Here is a 26,337-nt window from a genome sequence, read left to right on the forward strand (position 1 = left end):
TCAATGGTGTGGTGGTTGGACTAGGAACTCTATATATCCGACTTGGATATTTCCCCAAGGTTCACTAAGTGCCACAAAATGAAACTTTGTTTTTATTTAAAGAGAATAATGTATTGTGGTTTGAATGGTTTGTTTGTGAATGAATGATTGTGGTTTCATAGAGTGGCCAATTTGCACGTCTTGAAAAATCTTCAAAGTTTATGCTAATGTTTAAGTCATGAATGATGCATGTTCATATGTGAACTATATATAATTGTTTAAATATTTCTTAAATTATTGTGATTTAGTTTATATTAACATTTGGGAAAATTGGAATCATACTATCACTAAGCAAAGATTTTTGTAGTGCATTAGATTTATTTTCTATGTGTAGGTTAAAGACATGATTGAAAAAAAAGGTAGTTAAAATTTAAATTGAGTTAGAGTCACATCAAATTAAAACTGTTGTAGCTGATTTTCAAGTTAGATTATTGTTTATAATTTCGCATGTACATATAAACTATTTACATATACATGAGTGTGACATAGAAAAAGATGATCATATATAATACTTTGGATAAGTATTGTGTTTGAAAGAAATAATATTAAGACCGTTGAGGGTTTATATTTCTACATTTGTTTGATATCTTATGTGTTTATGCTATTTGATATGCAGTTTATAGATTATATATTTAGTATTTGATTGGATCCATGATTTGGAAACTATTTAGAAGTTTATTGAGACTCTTATACGAGTGCTATTAGAACTAGCTCATTAAAACAAATTATAGATACTATTTGACATTGAATGTGATCGTTTACTTGGAATCATCGATGATTTTAATAAGGTAAGTTATAAATCTCTTTATAATTAATTCTTTTCTCTCATCATGACTTTTAATGTTACCAGTTCCAAGTCACTACCTTCACGATTCAAAATGGATTTAGCTCAACTACCCAATTTCCTCCACCTGTCCTACCCATACCTCTTAATCCACCAATTGAATCTCACACACAACCCTTGTCCTACCCATACCTCTTAATCCACCAATTGAATCTCACCCACAACCCTCGCCCCAAGCGCAATAATCATGCATCACTCTCCAATTGGATCCTAAACCTCCGAGAAAGAACATTGTTGATTGTAAATGGTTGTATAAAATAAAGACCATTGATGGGTATAAGGTTAAGCTTGTCGCTAAGGGTACATAGCGTTTAGACATCTTACATAACACATTCAGTCTTGTGGCCAAACCAACTATAGTGCTCAAAATAGCAATTTAGAATCGTCCTTCAAGACACTGAATGAAGAAGTGTTTATGATGCAACCGCTAAGATCTATTGACAAAAACCGAAATTTGTTTTTAGACTTCTAAGCTGTTTCTATTTGCTGTTATCTTTTTTGATAAATTTGTTACCACTTGGAATTTAGATCAATCTACGTAACTAAACAATGAATACTTATTTATTCTTCACATAGGGAAGAAAAAGAAAACTTCCCTTTAGTTTTCATAAATACGAATAAAACAAAAATAATGTTTTCCAACTTTAAAATTTCATTCCGAACCCTAAATTAAACTAAAATTGAAATAAACAAAAGATAAATTACATGCTATATAAGAGAATGTAGAAACACTCAAGTTATTCCTTTCCCTTCTTTTTCCTTGCCCCACTTCATTCCCCAAAAAACCACAAATAAAATTTAGTAAATTAAGCAGTGCCATTAATTGAATGGACAAGAGCATACATAATAAATAAATGCAAGTGGAAGACTCACCGACGATTCCTTTATGCCCGTCTATCCAAGTTCCATAAGGAAATACTAAATAGCCCCTTTTTAATTATATGTTGCATTTCCCATCATACCATATATATTTAAAAAATATAATGCTGGAGAAATTGGAGTTATAAGGGGAGAAGAAAACAAAACAAAACAAAACAAACTAGTGCTGTATTTAAAAAAAAAGAAGCTATTTTCCTTATACAACTCTGCCCTGTCCACCATGACATATTCATACAAGTTTACATGGTAATACAAACTTGTCGAAATGTTGAGGTCAAATCCGGAACAAAAAACAGAAACAAGAAAGAAAATATGATAAAAACCTTTACCTTACAATCTATGGAAAACACACATATATGCATCTCAATGGGTACTCCATGGGATATAAAAGCTAGTTGAATGAGATACCAAGCCAGCTTGCTATTCTGTCCACGAGGCTCAAGGTCAGTGGTGCCAGCATACGGGTAACCTTTGGCAGTGCTGGATAACTGAGTGTCCCAACTATGAACCAATTGAAACTCAATAGGGCAACTGCATCAGAAGCAGGTTTGTTCTTTATACTGAAGAAAAACTGAACCACACTTTGAAGTGACATGCCAACAACAGTAAAGAGAGCCACCACAAGAGGCATGCAAGGATCTTCAGCTTCCCAGACAATCATTCCAACCAAGAGTGATAATATTGCACTAAAAAGTGTCTGTGAAAGTGCAACCTCTTTTCGTTGTTCGATAACAGTGTCAACTTCCAAATTTTGAACACCGGGTGAAAATACTTCCACGGATCCGCTTGGTGCAGGGCCTGCTTTTAAGAAATTGATCATTTCAGTAGTACTCTTGCTCTTACCTTCCCATACTTCTCTGTTCACCATCAGCTCCTGGAAGGAGATGCCACTCCCCTTATAATTGGAAACCCATGATGCAATACTGTAGGGAACGACATGATTATCATCAACGGTATTCAGACTTTTGTCTTTATTTGTCGCATCATGACCTCTATAACTGCTTGCCGCTTTACCTTGAACTTCTTTCAGCCGAAGGTTTTCATCCTTTAAATCCTGCAACTGGTAGGGTGGATAATAGTTTCAGTTAACGTAAACATGGGATTAAGGTCTTCCCAACCTGCTTGTTCATAAATGTCATACAAAGCAAATTGGAAACAAGTAGGGTAATATCTCAGTAAATCAGGATAAATTATCAGGATGAGTTTGATGGTGCATCTTATGGTTCTATGATAATTTACGTGTTCATAAATGACTGATGGTCCATACTTGATTATGATACCTTTTAATCATCAGTCACATTTTGGTTAAATACGGGGATAGGAAGAAGAAGCCTTGTTCTAAGGGCTACAAGTTTTACAGTTTACATCCTACAATCACCAAGGATTAATTTTAGACTTCTGTTGGTATACCTACCAGACAAATAAATATATATGATTAACTTTTTTGGTGCACAATTCATTTTTTTCGAATAGTTTAAGATATTTACCTCACCCTCTAATAGTTCAATCCTGGCAATAGCCTTGTCATGTTCCCCTTCAAGTTCAATTAACATTGACTCCATAATTCTGCTTTCTCTAACAGCTGCTTGGAGATGGTCCTCAAGCTCCTTCCTGTCCCAAACAAGAGTCTCCAACTCAAACTGAATCTCATGTAGATGCTGTTCCAGCTGCAAGCAAAACCGTGCTTCTTATTTTAAATTATGAATAAGACAGCAGAGAAGACTTCAAAGCAAGTCTAGGAACCAGTTTATGATGACTAAAGATATTGTGCAAATAAAAAAGGTGTAGACTTTATCATAATAATTTGCAGCTCCTTGATAGTTGATAAGAATAAAAATTTGGTAAAAGGCCAAAATAGCTATAGCTTCCCTTATTAAGGAACCAAAATAAAGTACTCACTTTCAGCTTCTAACCAAACAAATGATAATCCTCAGATGTTCCTAAATAAATGCAACTAAATATATAAAAAGGGGAAATAGCAGAGATGGGAATGAATCATACATTAGAAAAACCATGGTATGGGTTCTCAGCTTTCTAAGCTATATGCACCTGTTTGAACTTTACTTGCAACTCATATGTATCAAATATTGAAACTAACCATCCTTTCCCTCTGCAAGGCAGTCAACACTCGTACAGGAAGAGATGCAATAGCAACAGTCCAAAGTACTGCTTTCCAGAAGATATTCACGTTGAAGGAAACTACTGCCTTTACCATCTGCTTACATGTTTTAATAGCAATAAAGAAGGTTTTCAGACAATGTGCCAATTTGCAAAGAGAAAATGGCATTATTACCGCATTGTTATGTTACCTTGGGGAAAAGCATTATAAAACCAGCCATTATTAATCAAGGGAGCTTCTTCTTAATAATCACACTCCCACATACTGCATAACCATAATTAAAGGTTCAGCTTGCGATCCTCTGCAAAAAATTGAACCAGTAAATGGGAAAAAAAGCAATTGAGTTACATCATCATTTTGAATTAGGTACCATAAGTTATGACCACCTGAAAAAAACCAAATGTAACAAAGACACAGCTTCAAAAAATGCAGTAGCATAATCTTGTACATAAAGTCACCTTTGTGAAAACAAAGATATTCCAAGGACTTTGTTGGAATTTTTTAGAAACTATTAAAATTTCAGTAAGTTGGGCAACACAGTACAGTTTAGCACATAACTGGGGTCAAATTAGCAAGAGGAAATTGGATTATGCAAACAATTTAGAGAAACTTAGGAACAATAGGATAAATGCTTGAATAGAAGTTAGTTTTTTATTTTTCACCAAAAAAAAAATACTTTTCTTCTTCTCTTAATACTATTACTATTTTCTAGATTTTAGTAAGTAACGTCACAAGAAGACTCAGCATGTGATACACCGTTTATGGGCACCATACCGGACGCAAAAGCTACATCTAGAAGCAAAACGCTGACAATAGAAACTATCAAGAGACCAAAAATCTATGCGCCATACATGCATTAATTAATATAAAGCAGCTACCGTAGTCTGTTTTCCTTCCTTACAAGATTCTCTGGTGCCATTGGAGAAAATTCCATTCCCTAAATGAACAAATCTTATTCTAAGATGACATCCAAACGCATGCAGTACTAAGACATAAAAAAAACAAACTATATACTTGATGTATCGGTGAAGTTCCAACATATGCATATAAAAATTTGTGGCACCATAACCATATTTTAGTTACCTTGCATATATTCCACAATTATTTTCATCGAAATTTACAAATTTCTGTTGAGAGAGAGAGAATTGTTTTCCATGACGACAACCCAATCCAAAAATGATTTCCTTCTACCTTTTTTTAACCCTATTCTCTCTCCTTAAAGTAAAAAGATAGCACAATGTGTAATGATATCTCAAAACCAACATAAGAGGCTTACATTGGAAACTAATTAATACGACTTTACAAGTAGAGAATCAGAACAAATCAAATTTAAATAAATGAGAGAATCTTTCATTAAGAAAACAAAACAAGAGAAAAAAATAGTGCTGCACAATAATGAACATGCGGATAAAAAAAAACACTACCGATCATTAACAGTATAAAGAACTAGATTTGCTATGGAGGCTCAAAATTCATCCAGTCCAAAAACAAAAGAGAGTTAAATAAGAGAGGAAAAGGGGGTTTTCATTACGATGTAAAATTAGAAACTGATCTGAAAGAATAAGCAGAGGCGGCGCATTAATTAAACCCTTGATTAATACAGTGCAAAGAAAAAGGCAGAAAAGGACGAAAGCAAAGGCAGAGGCAAAGCATTTCAAAGAAAAGAAATCAGCAAGAAGTAATGTGTGTGTGTATATATATATATATATATATAAAGAAACCTGGATGATTCAGAACAGTTACAGAGAAAGCGATGGGAGAGCTGTAGAAGAAGATATCAAAGTAATTTCACTACAATTAGAATGAGAAGAATTAGAATTTAGAATCTACTACTTACAACTGAGTCTTTTGAGAGAGAAATAGAAGCTGTTAGGAAGGGAGGAGAAAGGTGGCACCAAGAGCGCGCCCTCGCTGACACGCATTCTAGTTTACATGCATTTTTTATTTGATTTTATCGATAGAAACAAACCTTAAGTTTCATCATATGATGATTTATTATCTTCTACTCTTTGATTTTTCGACACTGCCCTATGTTTGATGGATTATTTCTTTTTTGGCTTCATATCCAGTTTTAGGATTAATGCATTGCTGGATATCCTATTCTTAGAATTGCTAACTTCACTAGATTTGTTTTTCCGCTTTTTAGATGACTGCTAAAAATGTACCATTTTATTAGAGATGGGACATTTTATTTATTATTTACTGGAATAGGCTAAAGATGTAAAATGCGTTTATATAGGAACGTTTTAAAGGGAAATTTCAGAAAAACGCATTCTTGCTTTTGCCATGTTAGCAAAAAAATGCGTTGACGTGGACGCTCCCTCAAGGACACCTTTTAGCCAGTGCTTTTGACCCCCAACGGTCACCCCAACAGTCATTTAAAATTTTGACCGTTGGGGTCCAACGGTAAAAAAATATATATTATAAACCCCCTTCCTATTTTTTTCACACAAACATTCTTTCAAAATTCACAAAAAAGCTCTCAAATTTCTTCCTAATTTTCTCAAAGCTCTCTGTAATTAACTATTTCCTTTAATTTTTTTTTCTAAATTAGTATTATATTTTTTTATAATTTCTAAGATATTTGATCATGCTAGCAATGGCCGGGGAATTAAATCGTTTTGATCATAAACATATCTCCGTCGAACAAATGAAAATGGTAAGGATTAATTTCAATTTTTGAATATTATTTTATTTATGTAATTTTAATTAATTTTTATTTTATAATTTTTTATAACAGTCGGTAGATCGGGTGTTACAATGTTATATTCATAATATGTCTGATATTCCATCACTGTTGATAGAAAATTACTTAAGGGAAGCAGGTTTTTGGCACGTGGCCAATATAGGCCTGGGGTGCAAGTTAGACTCAAAACTCATCACGTGTTCATAAAGAGGTGGAGAACGCACACATTCCATCTTCCATACGGGGAGTGTATTATCACTTTGGAGAACATGCAGTTACAATTAGGATTACTGGTGGATGAGCCCGTACTCACTGGGTCTGTTCAATCTGCTAATTAGGGAGCCATATGCTACGATCTTTTAGGTGCGATTTCGGATAATATTTACGGAGGTCAAATCGAGATGCGCTAGTTATGAGACACATTCCCGGAGCTGAGGGATTATTCGACTAAAGTAGAAAAAATACAATATGCTCGGGCATACACCATTGAGATCATTAGAGGTTATCTGATGCCAGACTTGTCACGAAGTCTTGTACATCTGAGGTGGCTATTAAAACTTGTTGATTTTAGAGCAGTTGACAAACTTAATTGGGGTTCTGCCATGTTAGCAACATTGTACCGAGAGATGTGCGGGGCGACGAAACCAAATAAAGCCAAAATCGGAGGTTGCCTAACACTACTACAATCATGGGCTCAGTTTCGCTTTCCATTTTTACGTCCTCGAGTGAACCACCTATATACATTTCCATCCATAATGAGGTAAAATTTATATTAGATTTTACAATTATTACATAGATTTAAAATATAATTTTATGCTAAAATTTATTTAATTAGCTAGAACCATTTGACGAGTTATGTTGGAATACCTACCACTCTTGAAGAGATACGACTTCTATTAGACCAATGGTCGGAGGCGCATGTAAGTATTAAATGAAATATATATACATAACATAGTCATTTCGTATTTAGTATTTTGTATATAACTAATATTTTTATCATATTTATATAATTTCAATGGACACTATACGAGGATCCAGCAATTTGGGCAGTAATTTCGGATGAATTTTTTCAAAATTTAAACATTTGGCATGTTAAGGCCCCATTAATCAATTACTCTACTATTGAGATGCACCTGCACCAGACGGATCGAGTGTTGTAGTAATTTGGATTCCGAAAACCGATTCTCATGACACCTGCAGTGTTCATGAAGAGTACAAAATTGACTTACGGCGACCGAATACACATTGGCTGCTATTCTTTTCGGAATATATCTAAATGTAGGAAAATCACTATGACCATATACCTACTCGCGAACCGATCATAGTTCCAGCATTAGCATGCGCGCTAGATTACATGTCTTGGTTTAGGATCTATGGCAACCTATATTTGCTCTCGGAAGAATAGAGGCGTCGGCAAATCCGTGTCGAAAGGGAACGACAAGGCTCTTTAAATCTAAGGAGAAGGGATGACGGGGCGGACCCATCAACAATGCCCACACAATCATCGAGCCCAATGCCTCAAGCAACGATGCCCACACCATATCCCCTTCAGATTATGCCAGGTGCGTATCCTAGTCCTTATATGTATACTAACCTTTATATGTTTCCTTTTCCCAGTCCTATGCTAGGTTAGAATGTATGGCCCGATGCATCTCCTTTCCCGATGGCTTCAACTCAACTAACGATATATAGGCCATCGTCACAAGAGGGATCGCACAAGGCACCATTGGGGAGCTTGTCTCATTTTCAATCTCCATCGCCTTATGGGATTCAAACACCTCCTCTGTGGGTGATGCAAACACCTATGCATTCTTTGTTCTATTAAGGTGAGTCATCCTCTCAATACCCACAACCAGAACAACAACAACCCCCTCCAAAAGCTGAACAAAAAGGAATCCAGTGTGTAACCATCGACCACCTCTATGTGGCACTGATTTCGACCGGTACGTGTATTAAATTTTTTAAATATATTTGTACAAATTATTTTTATATTATTTTATTTAATAAAATAAAAGTTGTATTGAATATTTTAATAGTCAATTATTTTTATATTTTATCTTATTTAATAAAATAAAAGTTCTTTTGAATAAGGCAATAGAAATAATACAACATAGTTTCATTTAAGCAATTATAAACTATTTTGATTTGGACATGTTCAAATTGTATGACCTAGGTTCCTACACTATCCGCATAACTTTTGTTAGTTCGTTCATTCTCGGATATCCATATTATGACGTATTCAACTCGCATAAGGTCGACCTTTTGGTTTACGATGTAATTCTCTATCCGGTAACAACTTAAACGGAGCAAGCGATACAGACTTACGTTTATCTAGGACCTATAGGAATACGTATCTTCCTACGTTGTATATGTATTCTATTTTATACACTTCGTCGACATAGTTCATGAAATCCAAACGGAGATTCTGACAAGCCGCAATTACATAAGCGCATGGATAACAAAGTGTGTCAAATCTCCCACAATCGTAAGTCCTATTTTTCAAGTGTACACGATATGCCTGCTGGTAATACATTGGTTCGGTCTGTCGAACTCCGTTACACGAAACCATAAGTTGTCGCGATCGTGACACACTGTATGCATGGTGTTGACTTGTGATTTTGCCTTGTTAATTTCTTGCAATACCTTTTGACACTATACATGGCCTCCCTGCATTTGGCCTTTATAACTCTCTACTCGCTTTGAAAATAGTGCCGCCAAACAAAAATATTTTCTTACACAACGAAAGTTATCGAAAAATGACGTATTCCTTTTAGAATAGAATTTATGCATTTATTCAAGTTTGAGGTCATATGACCATATCGTAGGCCGCTGTTATATACTTGTGTCCATTACTCGAAAGGTATGTTATAGAGGTAGTCTGCGCCTTGATTGTTAAGTGACCGCAAAATCACCAACATCTTATGAAAACGATCTTTATTGATTATAACACCCCTTAACCCCAAATCGTCACCAGAATAAGGTTACGAGGTATTACCAGACATATACACTAGTATTTATACAAAATCGAACCATAAATTTTACATTCCAGAACAATTCTTTTCAAATTTCATCATAAAGTTCCTAATATGGGCCTACGGGGCCCAATACATGTTTTAGAAGTGGTTCGGGACTAAGCTGGCAACTTTGAAACTTTTTCCTTGAATATAGGGGCACACGCCCGTATGGCCTGGGACATGGCCGTATGGCCAATTCGTGGGGTTCCCATGGCCGTGGGGCCAGGCCGTAGGAAGATCTGACTTGCACACACGGTCATAGGAACAGCCCGCGTGACATAAATAGAGAGCCACACGGCCTGAGCACACGCCCATGTGACTTGGCCGTGTGAAAACATGATTTTTGACCATTTTAAAGTTATTTTCACAAGTTAAACACATTTAATTCATGCCCAAACATTTACTAATAGTTCTTAAATCAAATATCATTCATTATGCCATTCAAACTTAGCAAATATTCATTCATTCACTTCAATACCTCTTAAGGATCATGTACCACAATTCAAATCAAAATTATACTACATTATCATACTAGTCAAATTCATGTAAGTTTAACTTCCAAAATATGCATATTTCATACCATGCTTCAACAACTTTCATGATTATTCACTATCATGTACAAAATAATACCTTAACAACCTAGGTACATGCCATTTTACCAAAAGAAAAATACTTTACCATTTTGAGTTCGGGATTGGCTTAGATGCTGAGTCCTTAACTTTCTTTCGTACCTAATCCTGCGCATGGAAAATAAATCGTACGCTGAGTATACACTCAATTGCATTTTTATAAACTAATACTTAAAACAATAATAAGCTATGTATATACATTGTAACTTAAACTTTTTACTTTCATAATCTTAATAGCTTCATCACTTACCTTTAACTTATAGCTCCTAAATGTAATTAATCAATTCTTTATATACATTTCATATCATTCAATATCTTTCAATAATTGTATAACAGCCACAGTCACATAATCAATAGCAGTCAGTCTTCAGTACTTTCATATACCCATATTAACATAACTCGGACTTAGACGGATACGCGGATCCAACCCACACAGTGGGATATCATACAGTGTTTCATCGGCCGAAGCCGAAATACACCGTAAGGGTAACAGTAACAGTAACAGTCAGGTACAGAGTACCTCTTCGGAACGAATCCGAAACAGTAACAGTAGTAGACACATATAGTGTCTCATCGACACACAGTCAGAATATCCCTAAACACTTCCAATCCTATGGCATGCCAACTATATCCGACTTAGTCCGGCACTGTTAATAGGGTATTTGAATCATTTCATTTTGGAACAGAAATAGTAACAATTTCTATCACATCATTTATCATACATACTAACCATTTAAAAATAACAATTACAATTATTAAATTATTAAGCATAGTTTATAGAAATACAAACTGAAATTCTCGAGTTTATTCGATATCCTCGTTCACTTTTTCCTTCCCCTTTTTCGATGACATTTCCGGTGCTACGTTGGCTACATAAAATTTAACATTTAAAATTATCAATGTATGTTATTTAACAACACACTCTTTTATTTCCATATAACTTTTATTATATTTCCAATTAGGTCACTCCACCATAACCATTCTTTTTCTTCAAATAACCTTATAGTTTTCATTTTATACCTACTTTAAACAAGTTTCAACTCTTAATATTCAACATAAAACATAAATTCTACAATTTAAACAATTTAATCCTTACTATAACAAAACTTATATCTCTCTCTACAATTTAATCCTTTAACCACTTCTAACTTAAATTTCCATCAAAATACACTTAATTTCTTCCATTTATTTAACTTAATCAACATCTAAAAATTCAATAAATTTCTAAATTTCAACATAACTCAAATAGTATTTCTTCCTAGGATTCCATAGACACCAAAATTACAAGAAAAGGGATTAAATTGACTTACCAATCAAGCTTGAAATCTCAAAACCCTAAATTTTCCTTTTCTTTTTCTTTTTCTTTCCCTTTTTCCTTCTTTCTTTCCCTGCTATTCGTGCCTTTCTTTTTCTTTTTATTTATGTTTTATTTCTTTATTTTCTTTATTCATTCTTTATTTTATTAATATATTATAATTATATAATGTAATATAATTTACTTTATATTATTTTTCACTTATATAATAAGTAAATACATATTTATACATATATTTGTACCAATTAAAATAACACATATGTATTTATACTTACCACACATTTGTCACCTTATGGTCTAGTTGCTAATTTAGTCCCTTGGCTTTTCTATAGTTTATAATTAAACCTTCACACTTTATTCAATTTAGTCCTTTCACTAAATTAACCTTAATTAAACTAGATTTACTTAACTAAAATCTAATTAATATCTCACTTAACTTCGTAAATGTTTCTAATAAATATTTACGAATCTAATTTTCAGAATCAAAGACCTAAAAATTCACTTCTCGATGACCTTAAAATTTGGGTCGTTACATTTGTCCTCCGTTAATAAATTTTGTCCTCGAAATTTACCTGAAAAGAGATGGGGGTATTGTGATCTTATTGTATCCTCTGATTCCCATGTTGATTCTTCAATATTATGACTTCTCCACAATACTTTTATTAAAGAAACTTGTTTATTACGTAATTCCTTTACTTCACGTGCCAGTATCTTAACCAGTTCTTCTTTATATGACAACTCAGGTCAAATCTCTATATTTTCAGTTGAAATCACATAAGATTGATCTGACTGGTATCTTCTTAACATAGAAACATGGAAAACATCATGAATCTTCTGTAATTTAGAGGTAGAGCTAAACGATATGCCATCGGTCCAATTCTTTCTATAATCTCATACAGTCCAATGTATCGTGGACTCAATTTACCCTTTCGACCGAATCTCAAAAATTTCTTCCAAGGAGAAACTTTAGGAAATACTTTGTCTCCAACTGAGTACTCAATGTTCCGTCTTTTTAGATCTGCGTATGATTTCTGCCTATCAAAAGCTACCTTCAATTTTTCTCGAATCTTTTTAACAGTACTTTCTATTTCTTGGATTAACTCTGGACCGACAACTTTTCTTTCATTCAACTCCGTCTAACATACTGGTGATCGACATCTCTGACCATATAAAGCTTCATATGGTGCCATTTGAATACTTGATTGGTAACTATTGTTATACACAAACTCATCCAATGGTAGATAACGTTCCCAACCTGATTCAAAATCAATAATACAAGCTCGGAGCATGTCTTCTAAAATCTGAATGACTCGTTCTGACTGTCCATTAGTTTGTGGATGAAAAGCTATACTAAAATAAAGTTGAGTACCAAGAGGCTTATGTAATTGCTTCCAAAACCTCGACATAAACCGTGGATCCTAGTAAAAAATTATTGATACAGGAATACCATGTAATCTTACAATTTCCCGGATATAAGTTTCTGCCAACTATTGAAGTGACCAATCAGTTCTGATTGCTCTAAAATGAGCTGACTTCGTGAGCCAATCAACAATTACCCAAATAACATATTTCTTACCAGTTGACATCGGTAACCCGGTTACAAAGTCCATCATGATGCAGTCCTATTTCCTTCAAGAATATTAATAGGCTGAAGTAATGCAGTCGGAACCTGATGTTAAGCTTTAATTCACTGACATGTTAAACATTTAGCCATATATTCTACTATATCTTTCTTCATACTTGGCCACCAATACAATTCCAGTAAATCACGATACATTTTTGTTCCTCCTAGATGTAATGCAAATTGGCTACTATGAGTTTCTTGAAGAATCAAATCCTTTATTTCTAAAGTAGTCGGAATACATAGACGATTTTGAAACCTCAAACAATCATTTTCATCTATACTAAAATTCCTTACTGTACCATCCTGTGTCATCTCTCTTTTCTTCATTAATTTGTCATCTTTCAACTGTGCTGATCTAATCTGATCAAACATTACCGGTTTCACTCTTAATTCAGCTAAAAGACCTCCATCATCTGTGATACTAAGCTGTGTAAGCATGGTCCTTAGTTCAACTGCAGCTGTTCTACTTAATGCATCAGCTACCACATTAACTTTTTACCCGGATAATAGTCAATAACACAATCATAATCTTTTAAAAGTTCTATCCACCGACGCTGTCACAAATTCAATTCCTTCTGTGTCAAAAGATACTTAGACTTTTATGGTCAGTGTAGATATAACACTTTTCGCCGTATAGGTAATGTCTCTAAATCTTTAAGGCAAATATCACTACTGCTAATTCTAGATCATGTGTTGGATAATTACGTTCATGCGGTTTCAATTGCCGTGAAGCATAAGAATTACCTTTCCATTTTGTATCAATACACACCCTAGACCATTTAAAGAAGCATTACTGTACACGACGAAATCTTTTCCCGACTCTGGCAAAGTCAATACTGGTGCCTCTGTCAACATTTGTTTCAACATTTCAAAACTTTTCTGACACTACTCACTCCAAACAAACGGAACATTCTTTTGTAGTAACTTTGTCATCAGTAAAGCTATTTTTGAAAATCCATTCACAAATCTTCGATAATATCCCGCCAACCCAAGGAAACTACGTACCTCTGACACATTTCTGGGAACTGAAGTATCGCTTCAATCTTCTTTGGATCTACTCTTATCCCATCTGCTGATACTACATGACCAAGGAATACAACCTCTGTTAACCAAAACTCACACTTACTCAATTTCCCATATAATTGTTTCTTTCGCAATATTTGCAAAACAATTCGAAGATGATGTTCATGTTCAGTTTCAAACTTCTAGTATACCAAGATGTCATCAATAAAAACCACTACAAATTGATCCAAATACGGTTGGAAAATCTGATTCATAAGATCCATAAAAGCAGCTAAAGCAATTGTTAACCCAAATGGCATCACTAAAAATTCATAATGCCCATACCGTGTACGAAATGTCGTCTTTGGTACATCACTTTCCTTTACCTTCAACTGATAATATCCCAACCTCAAATTAATTTTTAAAAATACGGAAGCTTCTTTTAGTTGATCAAATAAATCATCAATACGAGGTAACGGGTATTTATTCTTGATAGTCACCTTATTCAATTGTCGATAATCAATACACAACCGTATTGAACCATCTTTCTTTTTAACGAATAACACTGGAGCTCCCCGCGGTGACGTACTAGGTCGTATAAAACCTCAATCCAGTAAATCTTGTAGTTGTACCTTCAGCTCCTTCAACTCAGTAGGTGACATTCGATATAGAGGTATTGACACTGGATTTGTACCCGGGTATACTTCAATCACAAATTCAACTTCCCGATCAGGAGGTAATCTAGACAATTCTTTAGGAAACACATTAGGAAATTCACATACAGTTCAGATTTTACTGCATTGACTCTCAACTGAATCGAAATTAATAACATATGCTAAGAAAGTAGCACATCCTTGATAAAGAAGCTTACTAGCTTTAATTGCTAAAATAACACGAACAGTTCCATTAGTCCGAATACCTTTTACTTCAATCTGATCACCACTTTCATTCTAAACAGTGAATTTCTTTTTATAACAGTCCAAAATTACTCCATATTCTGACAACCAGTCTATACCCAGTATAATGTCAAAATCGCCGAATGGCATAATCAACAGATCAACAGAAAAGATTCTATCTTGATTCATCAACGGACATCTTCGACATATTTGATTTACTAACACAGTTTGCCCCAATAGACTAGACACTTCTATTGTTACTCTAGACAGTTTAGATTTTAAATTTTCTGTCTCAACTAGTTTTGTATTAACATAGGAATATGACTATCCTAGATCTATTAAAGCATATACGGGTTCTGAATGTAATAAGAATATACTTGTCACAACATCATGAGCATCCCCCTCATCTCGAGTTCTTACAACATATGCTCGGGCAGGAGCTCTTAGTTCAGATTGTTATGTATCATTTTCATTAGCTTTTCTAATTCCACCTCTAGTAACTGAACTACTTCGGCCTGAACCTCGACCTTTAGAAATAGATTCAGATCTTTTTGATACCGTTGATGCTGCTTTACCAATCTTCAGACAGTCCTTTGCAAAATGATCAGTGGATCCACAATGGAAACAAACCCCAGTTAACTTTCTACATTCTTCCATATGTCTGTTTCCACAATATTCACATTCTGGAATTTTAACGTTCTGAGCTTGGCTTCTAATACTACCAGTAGATACAGTAGTTTGTCTCTTTTGACTTCTGTCTCCTCTTTCTGATCTTGAACTGAATCTTTCACTACCACGAGATTCCCTCGATCGTTTGAATTGTAGACTTGAACTAGCAGTTCCAGGACGTTTTCCAGTTGAACGGACAGTTTCAGACTTTTTACTCTTACCCAGTACTTGCTCAATCATTTTAGCTCTTTCTACTAAATCTGCAAACTCTGTAATCCGTAGAGACATCAATTGCAGTTGGAATTCATCTTGAAGTCCTTTTAGAAATCGCTTGCATCTGTTAACTTCAGTCGGTACAAATTCAATTGCATATCTGCTCAGTCTCAGAAATTCCCGTTCATAATCCACTACGGACATATCTCTCTATTTCAGCATCAAAAATTCCTGTTTCCGGTCTTCCATATATGTCTCTCCCAAATACTTCTTCTGAAATTTTCATTGAAAGAATTCCCAGTTTGCCTGTCTTCTGGTATATTCTGAATCACTGATTCCCACCATATATAAGCCTCCTCTTGTAACAAAGAAACAACACATACAAAACTTTCCTATGGTGTGCATTCTAATTGTTTCAAAATTCTCTTGGTAGTCTCTAACCAATTTTTAGCTGTTGTTGAATCAATTCCCTTTGATCCCATAAATTCTGTAGCTCCATACTTTCGCAATTCCTTAATAGGGGCTCTTCGGGTAGCAGGGGTAGAAGTAGTAGCAGGCATACTTCCTACTGTTCTTTGAAGAGCTTCAGCAATCATTCTAAATATTTCTGTATTATTTCTTCCAGTATTCGGTGGTTGGTTACCTACCAGATTTACACTTAGGGTTGCAGATTCAGATTCATTTACATCATATGATTCATTTCTACTGTACATTTCTTGATCAGTACCCTCGATACTTTCGTCGGGCATCTTTTACACACTATAAAACAGAATTAATTTGTCAGTATATATAAATCAGCATCCAATCCCGACTCAAGTTAACACAGAAATGGCATGTACCTCTAGACTCAATTCCAAACTCTATTTAGTCCTAGAATCGACTAAACCTGAGTAGCTCTAATACCACTAAATGTAACACCCCTTAACCCCAAATCGTCACTAGAATAGGGTTACAGGCATTACCGGACATATACACTAGCATTTATACAAAACCGAACCATAAATTTTACATTCCAAATCAATTCTTTTCAAATTTCATCATAAAGTCCCTAATATGGGCCTACGGGGCCCAATACATGTTTTAGAAGTGGTTCGGGACTAAACTGGCAACTTTGGAACTTTTTCTTTGAAGATAGGGACACACGCCCGTGTGGCCTGGGATATGGCAGTGTGGCCAGTTCATGGGGCTCCCATGGCCATAGGGCCAGGCTGTGGGCAGATCTGACTTGCACACACGACCATGAGAACAGCCCGTGTAACATAAACAGAGAGCCACACGGCCTGAGCACACGCCCATGTGACTTAGCCGTGTGAAAACATGATTTTTGACTATTTTTAAGTTATTTTCACAAGCTAAACACATCTAATTCATGCCCAAATATTTACTAATAGTTCTTAAATCAAATATCATTCATTATGCCATTCAAACTTAGCAAATATTCGTTCATTCATTTCAATACCTCTTAAGGATTATGTACCACAATTCATATAAAAATTATACTACATTATCATACTAGTCAAACTCATGTAAGTTTAACTTCTAAAATATGCATATTTCATACCATGCTTCAAAAACTTTCATGATTATTCACTATCATGTACAAAATAACACCTTAACAACCTAGGTACATGTTATTTTACCAAAAGAAAGGTACTTCACCATTTTGAGTTCGAGATTGGCTTGGATACTGAGTCGTTAACTTTCTTTCGTACGTAATATTGCTCACGAAAAACAAACCGTACGTTGAGTATACACTCAGTGGTATTTCTATAAACTAATACTTAAAACAATAATAAGCTATGTATATACATTGTAACTTAAACTTTTTACTTTCATAATCTTAATAGCTTCATCACTTACCTTTAACTTATAGCTCTTAAATGTAATTAATCAATTCTTTATATACATTTCATATCATTCAATATCTTTCAATAATTGTATAGCAGTCACAGTCACATAATCAATAGCAGTCAGTCTTCAGTACTTTCATATACCCCTATTAACATAACTTGGACTTGGACAGATATGCGGATCCAACGCACACACCGGGATATCATACAATGTTTCATCAGCCGAAGCAGAAATACACCGTAAGGGTAACAGTAACAGTAACAGTCAGGTACAGAGTACCTCTTCGGAACGAATCTGAAACAGTAGCAGTACTCGACACATATAGTGTCTCATCGACACACAGTCGGAATATCCCTGAACACTTCCATTCATATGGCATGCCAACTATATCCGACTTAGCCCGACACTGTTAATAGGGCATTTGAATCATTTCATTTTGGAACAAAAATAGTAAAAATTTCTATCACATCATTTATCTTACATACTAACCATTTAAAAATAACAATTACAATTATTAAATTATTAAGCATAGTTTATAGAAATACAAACCGAAATTCTCGAGTTTATTCGATATCCTCGTTCACTTTTTCCTTCCCCTTTTTCGATGACGTTTTCGGTGCTACATTGACTACATAAAATTTAACATTTAAAATTATCAATGTATGTTATTTAATAACACACTCTTTTATTTCCATATAACTTTTACTATATTTTCAATTAGATCCTTCCACCATAACCATTCTTTTTCTTCAAATAACCTTATAGTTTTCATTTTATACCTACTTTAAACAAGTTTCAACTCTTAATATTCAATATAAAACATAAATTCTACAATTTAAACAATTTAATCCTTACTATAACAAAACTTATATCTCTCTCTACAATTTAATCCTTTAACCACTTCTAACTTAAATTTCCATCAAAATACACTTAATTTCTTCCATTTATTTAACTTAATCAACATCTAAAAATTCAATAAATTTCTAAATTTCAACATAACTCAAATAGTATTTCTTCCTAGGATTCCATAGACACCAAAATTACAAGAAAAGGGATTAAATTGACTTACCAATCAAGCTTGAAATCTCAAAACCCTAAATTTTCCTTTTCTTTTTCTTTTTCTTTCCCTTTTTCCTTCTTTCTTTCCCTGCTATTCGTGCCTTTCTTTTTCTTTTTCTTTATGTTTTATTTCTTTATTTTCTTTATTCATTCTTTATTTTATTAATATATTATAATTATATAATATAATATAATTTACTTTATATTATTTTTCACTTATATAATAAGTAAATACATATTTATACATACATTTGTACCAATTAAAATAACACATATGTATTTATACTTACCACACATTTGTCACCTTATGGTCTAGTTGCTAATTTAGTCCCTTGGCTTTTCTATAGTTTATAATTAAACCTTCACACTTTATTCAATTTAGTCCTTTCACTAAATTAACCTTAATTAAACTAGATTTACTTAACTAAAATCTAATTAATCTCTCACTTAACTTCGTAAATATTTCTAATAAATATTTACGAATCTAATTTTCAGAATTAAAGACCCAAAAATTCACTTTTCCGATGACTTTAAAATTTAGGTCGTTACATTGATCTCGTACCTTGTGAATATAAGTTGATAGCGATAATTATATACCCCTCTACCATTCAGAATAAATTGAATATTACAAACAAAATTATATTAGTAGAGATTAAATACCTATGCTGGTCACTTGTCGTCATTTAGTGGTAGACCGATATTGCCTGTAGTAGTTAGATACAACGTGCCTTAGACAATAGCGATGGTGTGTGCGATCTCATAGGCTTCTCTGTCACTTAATTTTAGCTAGTATTCTAGTGCCTCAATCCGATATAATGCAGATATCAGATGGGGGTAGATATGCTTCTTCAACCTAAAAAGAAAAAAATCCTAGCCGTCACCTGAATCCCCCAGTGTTATTGCAAATACAATTAGAAGGATTCTCCCCCCACCATCTTATGCCATAGATAGCAATAGCTGATGGGTATATCTACTATACATAAAGGTACCGTCAATTTGTACCAATGGCTTGAAGTATACAAATGCGTCATGACATTGCTTAAAGCTCCAGAATAAACACTTGAACACTTGGCATCCAAAAAGCAACCGGTCGTTGTAGTATGCAGGGCCCATTTCAAGGTGTGTACCTGAATTGGCTACGAATAGTGGCAATTAAACCCGACACAGAAGTCTTGGGATCCGCCTTCACCATCGATAGTATTAAACCAGCTATCATATCTGAATCCATCTTGGGATGATATTATGAAATACCCGTCAACGAAGTATGTTAAATAATGCAAAGTTAAGTAATAACAGTATTATTCAAAAACCCTAAACACCAAGTGATACTGTACCAGCAACACCCGTTTGTGGACCTTTTTACTTCTTTATCTCTCACAACCTTGTATTTTTCCTAACCGTAGCCATGATTTTTCATGAACATGTACTATATTGCACAGCACATTTAGCCTCGAACTTATCAGACTTGGATTTAACCACGTGATAGTTAACCCTGTTCATGAAGCTATATTATTTCAATGCACTGAGAAAACTATCCTTACTGGAAAACTCCTTACCAACTTTCAATTCACCCAAATCCAACGGTGAACCTGTATGGTCATACCTTTTGTGTGGTAGATCTGGAAACTCTAACGCATTATCTGTTGATAGATCGACATTATGCATGTGGACTGAAGGCAAGTACGTCATAAATCGCGGATCTTCTTCTTCTTTATCTATACCTCATTCACCATCTTTAGGTTTGGTTGGAACATGCTCCGGTTCAGAAAATAATGCAACTTCTACACTATTGGGGCTGGACTTTCGAGGTGGATCCACATCGGACTTATTACCCAACCTACAATCATCTGCAACTTACGAGGTCCCCTCGCCGGTGGATGTCGTAAGGAGTACATCATCCCTTTTTGTGGACGTTTCGTAACGTCCCCAATCAGATGTGGATTGCCAGCCATTAGAAGTTGATGATATTCCCTAGTATGTATTTCTAGCATCAAACATCGACCCACCAAGGTGCATATCTCATCCACTAACCGAATGTCGTGCAGGGGTCGTGTATTCCTCTCGGACAGCAATAGATATTGAAGTTGCACATGCTTAATTTAGCGATGAAAATTGTACATATAACTCAAGATAGGGTTATCTACTAGCGAGATGAGTCTACACTATCGCCTCCAAGCTACAATCACCTTTTATATCAAATGAGTCATATGCCACGGGATCAACCGAAGCACAAAATCGATACTTAATAGATGAAACTCTCATTGGCGTCGTTCCGAAAATTTTGCGCCTAATTCTTTTACGAAGTTCTATCAAATCTATGTTTTGGTTAAAAATCATTCGTGTTGTGTTCTCCGATAAAAAAATAACGCCTTTCTCGGTGTCATAGACCTCACCATCATAGTAAATAACATCACTAATACGTTCACTCATCTTCAATTTCTATTCTTCTAAACTTCTTTAATTTTTTTTGCTGTAACTTATGCAACATGAAAAATAAAATTTGGCTCATTTATAGTCTAAGGCCAAACAAAAACTACTGTAGAAAAAGAGTATCCACGTGGGAGTTTTTTTAGTAATTTTGCTAACAGTGCATCCTGCTTGAAGCATTTTTGATACTAAAAATTACTTTTTCAGGAACTACTGTAGAAAAAGAGTATCTACGTAAGAGCTTTTTTCAGTAATTTTGCTAATAGTGCATCCTGCTTAAAACGTTTTTGACCCTATTTTTTCAGAACCGTCTTCTCAAAATTATTTTTTCAGGAACTACTGTAGAAAAAGAGCATCCACATGGGAGCTTTTTTAAGTAATTTTGTTGACAGTGCATTCTGCTTGAAGTGTTTTTGACACTATTTTTTCAAAATCGTCTTCACAAAATTATTTTTTCAGAAACTACTGTAGAAAAAGAGCGTCCACGTGGGAGCTTTTTTTAGTAATTTTGCTGACAGTGCATCCTGTTTGAAGCGTTTTTGACATTATTTTTTTAGAACTGTCTTCTCAAAATTATTTTTTTTTCCAAAAACTACTATAGAAAAATAGCGTCCACGTGGGAGTTTTTTTCAGTACTTTTGCTAATAGTGCATCTTGCTTGAAGCGTTTTTGTCACTGTTTTTTTAGAACCGTCTTCTCAAAATTAATTTTTCAGAAACTACTATAAAAAAACAAAATCCATCTTGTCAATATAATTTTTTCAAGACTCAACCCTAAACCCTTTTACAAAAACCCTAAAACCTAAACACAAAATTATTTTAAAAAGTTCTAAACCCTAATTTAATTAATTTTCTAAAAAACCCTAAACCTAATTTATTTATTTTTTAAATTCCTAAACCCTAATTTATTTTTTAAAATCCTTAAACCCTAAATAAATAAATTCCTAAATTATTTTAACAAAAACCTAACCTTAAACCACTAAAACCCTAAACTCATAAACCCTAGGCACTAAAATACAAATAGCCTTAACCTTAGAAAAACACGGGCTAAAGTGTGTCCTTGAAGGAGCGCTTTTGCCATGTCAGCAAAGCGCGTCCACGTCAGTGCATTTTTTGCTGACATAGAAAAAGCGCTCCCTCAAGGCCGCTCTTTCTGGAATTTCCCCTTAAAACACTCCTACGTGGACGTGTTTTTATATTTTTGGCCCATTCCAGTAAATAATAAATAAAGTGACCAATTTCCGTAAATAAAATAGGGAATGGCCTTTCTTTGTTAAATGTTCCTAAAAATGAAATTAAGTAAATTTAATTTTCAAATCTTTGATAATATATAATTTCACAATAAATCATTTGTTTTTTCTTTTAACTTTTATCATTTTTAAACTATCTATTGAATTTCTTTCTTTCTTTTTGAAGTCAAAAGGAGAGGGGCTGAGCCCTACAAAACTACAAATCAGTCAACATTGGCATCACTATAAGAAACATTACCCAGGTGGTTTACTAAGAAGTGGATGTGTAAATTTTTTGATTCAAAAATCATCGGCAACCTTGTAAACATGATTGAATCGGACTAGCCACTCTCTGTTACAAAGCTGTTAATATCATCTCTCTTCAGTCTCACATGAGGATGAACAAGAATTCCACATTGATTTTATTTGTTTTTCTGGAGTTGATTGTCTTACATATAAGCATTCAATCTAGTGTTACCTAAGAAACATACCTAATTAAACAACTTTTGTCGTTGCTTTGGTGCATGTACAGAACAGAGCATACAAAAGAAAATGGAAAGGCTTCACTATTCAATGTAGATGTATGTATATAGAACAAAAAAAAAAAAAAGGAGGAAATTATTTGGCCTTGGAACTACAGCGCGAAGGAATGTAAGTTCCATTCAAAGGATGGAAACGCAACTGGCAGTCGAGACGACACAAGTACCTAACTGAACCCAGGCTCCCTATTCGCCATCTCACCCTGCTACTGCCTTTCAAATCGAATATAATCAAATCTTTCTTCAAACCCGCGTCCACATCCTCTGCTTGATCTGGTCTTAAGGGTATGGGTGAAGATGGCACTACATAATTAAAATCAACCGAACTGTTCTTACCTACTTCAAAGGGTGGTGCGACCAGCTGCGCTACCACTTCCCTATTCAAGCTTAGGCTGTAACTCGAATCCGAGAAGCTTGCATGCGCCTTTTCGTTCCCATTCTTGGCTCGAATTAGTATGGTTACCTGAATTTCCAGAATACCCGCATAATCAATCTGGATATGGTCAAGGTAAGCATCCATGACGCTGACGTACGGCACCCTGGGATGTATAACTAAGTATCCTATGAAGGTAACGATGCCTCCTATGATGACTGCTATGGTCAAGACGGTGCAGATGATAGCACCACACCACACCAGCGGATGGGTTGCTCGTTCCCGACTAGTTGAGAACTTTGATTTTGGGGCCATTTGGTTGGGAGTGTCTGATCATCAATCAGTGTCAACATTCGGAGGATTTTTCTTCTTTAAGTTATGGTTTTAGGAACACAATTGAAGTAATATACTGGGAGGGGTATGGATGCTCTGTTTTAGGCGTCTCAAGATTGGCAAGATATAAATTAGCTCTAATTGGCAGGGAAGTATCTTCCTTTCCTACATCTAAAGCGTGTATACTCTAATAGCAATAACAACTCTATTAAGGAATCTAAGGTCACTTTATCTCTTATAAAGTCAAAACTAAATAGCTGTAGCTAGGCCACGCAAACATGGGCTTGCCTTTATATATATCTTGACGCAGTATTGCACCATCCACATCCATCCATTTATCTAGACCAGAAAACCCTTTTACTATACTTTACTATACTCTATATTGCATTTTAATTTCTCTATTAAAAAATAGGTAAATTAATTTTTATACGTTAGATTAGTAGAAAAAATGATCCCTTCGTTTAGATTTGTTGTTTATATATAAGGTATAATAACAAATTTAGCCCTCAATCTTTACACGTTTATTCAATTTGACCTCTATTTTTTTATTAAAAATAAATTATAACTTTTTAAAACTAATAAGGCTAAAAGGTCAAAAAGTATATATTTTTTTCATATCAAGAATCAACCTAGACTCGTTCAAGATGTAATTTTTTATTATTAATTTTATATATTTTTAGTTTTTTAATGTTATTATTTTGAAATTCAGAAAAATATAAATTAAAAAATTAAAAAAAAAACATTTAACTTAATAGGAAAGTATAAAATGCAGAGTGAATTTAGATGTGGTTCTTTTAGCAATTTTATCGATTTATATATATATATTATAAATTTCTAATTTTTTATATTTATATATTTTTATAAATTTATAATTGGTTTTAGATTTATATATTATTTTTTGAATAAAGGATGTAGGCATTGGCCCAAAACCATGCAAACTTAAACAAATGCAATTTGCAAAACAGAGGGATCTAAAATGTCTCTCGCTTTGCAAGCGTAGCTTCCAAATCAGAGTAAGATACATGAAAATTGTGAAGAATACGTTCAATTTTTTTTTAAAATCTTATAAGGATCAGTATCGTTATCTTTTAATAAAATTTATATAATTTATTAAATTTTTTTATAAATATTTTTTAAAATTTTATGATTTTTAATAATTTTTAAATTTTAAAAAGACTTAATTGATTTTTTAAATTTCTTACTAAGGCCTTTTTTGATCTTTTAGTCTTATTAGTTTCAAAATTTTCTACCTTACTTTCAAGAAAAGGGTATGGGTCAAATTCAATAAATGTGTAGAGGTTGAGAGCTAATTTATTATTATACCTTATGTATAAACACCAAATTTTGACGAATGGATTGTTTTGTCTACTAATCTAACTTATAAAGGCTAATTTGCACATTTTTTCAATAAAAAGACTAAAATGCAATCTAAAATATAGTACAAAGAGTTTTATAATACTTTCACCATAGAATTTATATATACACTAGTGCATGCAGGAGATTACAAAGTGTATAAATTAATTATAATCCTAAAAGTTATGAAAATCTATCAAAATTTGAATTTAATAATAAATTATTTAATAAATAAATTTGAACAATTTAATATGTATAAATGGTAATATTGATTATAATTATAAAACAATCCATGTGCTTTTAATTAATAATATTGTTAATTAGAGATGTATGAGTTTATTGTATTTAAATTAAAAGATATATTTAATTAATTTATATTCTTTTATAAGGTAATTATTTGATATATGAGTGGTTAAAAATTTTTATTCCATAAGCAGGGCTAAAATTTTACTACATGTCTTATTATTATTTTTTAATTCTTTAAATAAAAAATAACCATTTGTAAACTTTAAGTGCACTCTATTAGAATCACCATAATTTATTTGCAAAATCGAAGTACTAGTATAGAATCTTAGTATTAGTATTGCATTATAATCACTGCCATTCAGATTTATAAATAGTAAAGAAGTGAACTATGTGAGTAGTATTAGTATTGTATTATAATTACCACTACTCTTATTTATAAATAGTGAAGAAGTGAGCTATCTAGTCAATGTGATATTAAGATTAACTTTTTAATGAAAATATTGAAGAAATTGTCACGTATTTATATTGTAGGTATGAGCATGAAAGTGTTCTCTAGCCAATGAGATTATAATTAACTTTTTAAAGAATTAAAATTAATTTTTTTAATTTGTTGGTTTGTAAAAAAATACTTACTTGATAGTCGTGTAACTAAAAAATATGACTTGTAATGAACTTAAATTTATCAAAATAATTTTAATCGTATTAAAAATTAAAAAATTAAATTCCTAAAACTAAATTTTGAATTATATGAATTTATAAATTAAAAAATTGAAACAAAACCAAAAATATAATAAATCCAAAATTAGGATTCAATTTTTTTAGCTTGAAGATAGGACCGGTTACAAAGTTAAAAAAAATTGGGCCTCAAAATTTGGGAAGCCCAAAGGTTACAAAACCCAAATAAAACCCAAAAGTATATTCGATTGGTTCCACCAGTTTTTGACTTTTTTTTTTGAACTTTAATTAATTCTTTGGTTATATAGAACCACTGAAATATCA

At 33.4% G+C, this 26,337-nt stretch overlaps 2 protein-coding genes across 6 annotated transcripts; both read right to left on the reverse strand.

Moving 5' to 3' along the window:
• Nucleotides 1-1,915: 1,915 nt before the first annotated feature.
• Nucleotides 1,916-5,906, reverse strand: LOC107930124 (uncharacterized). 5 transcript variants are annotated; one of them, XM_016861691.2, is made up of 5 exons: nt 5,719-5,906; nt 4,072-4,182; nt 3,861-3,977; nt 3,250-3,429; nt 1,916-2,822 (listed from the first exon to the last, which is right to left on the reverse strand). In XM_016861691.2, the coding sequence occupies exons 2-5, from the start codon at nt 4,099-4,101 to the stop codon at nt 2,154-2,156; spliced, it is 996 nt and encodes a 331-aa protein (XP_016717180.1). In that variant the 5' UTR covers nt 4,102-4,182; nt 5,719-5,906; the 3' UTR covers nt 1,916-2,153. The 5 variants fall into 5 exon arrangements, with proteins under 5 accessions (XP_016717180.1, XP_016717181.1, XP_040930318.1 ...); XM_016861692.2 differs by having other exon boundaries at nt 5,603-5,735; XM_041074384.1 differs by lacking the exon at nt 5,719-5,906 and adding an exon at nt 5,625-5,645.
• Nucleotides 5,907-22,893: 16,987 nt separating this feature from the next.
• LOC121204501 (uncharacterized) lies at nt 22,894-23,935 on the reverse strand. The gene has a single exon (XM_041074385.1). It carries the CDS (start codon nt 23,719-23,721, stop codon nt 23,113-23,115), a length of 609 nt encoding a protein of 202 aa, XP_040930319.1. The 5' UTR covers nt 23,722-23,935; the 3' UTR covers nt 22,894-23,112.
• Nucleotides 23,936-26,337: the final 2,402 nt, after the last annotated feature.

This window comes from Gossypium hirsutum, chromosome A08 (assembly GCF_007990345.1).
Source record: "Gossypium hirsutum isolate 1008001.06 chromosome A08, Gossypium_hirsutum_v2.1, whole genome shotgun sequence".
Classification (NCBI taxonomy): Eukaryota; Viridiplantae; Streptophyta; class Magnoliopsida; order Malvales; family Malvaceae; genus Gossypium; species Gossypium hirsutum.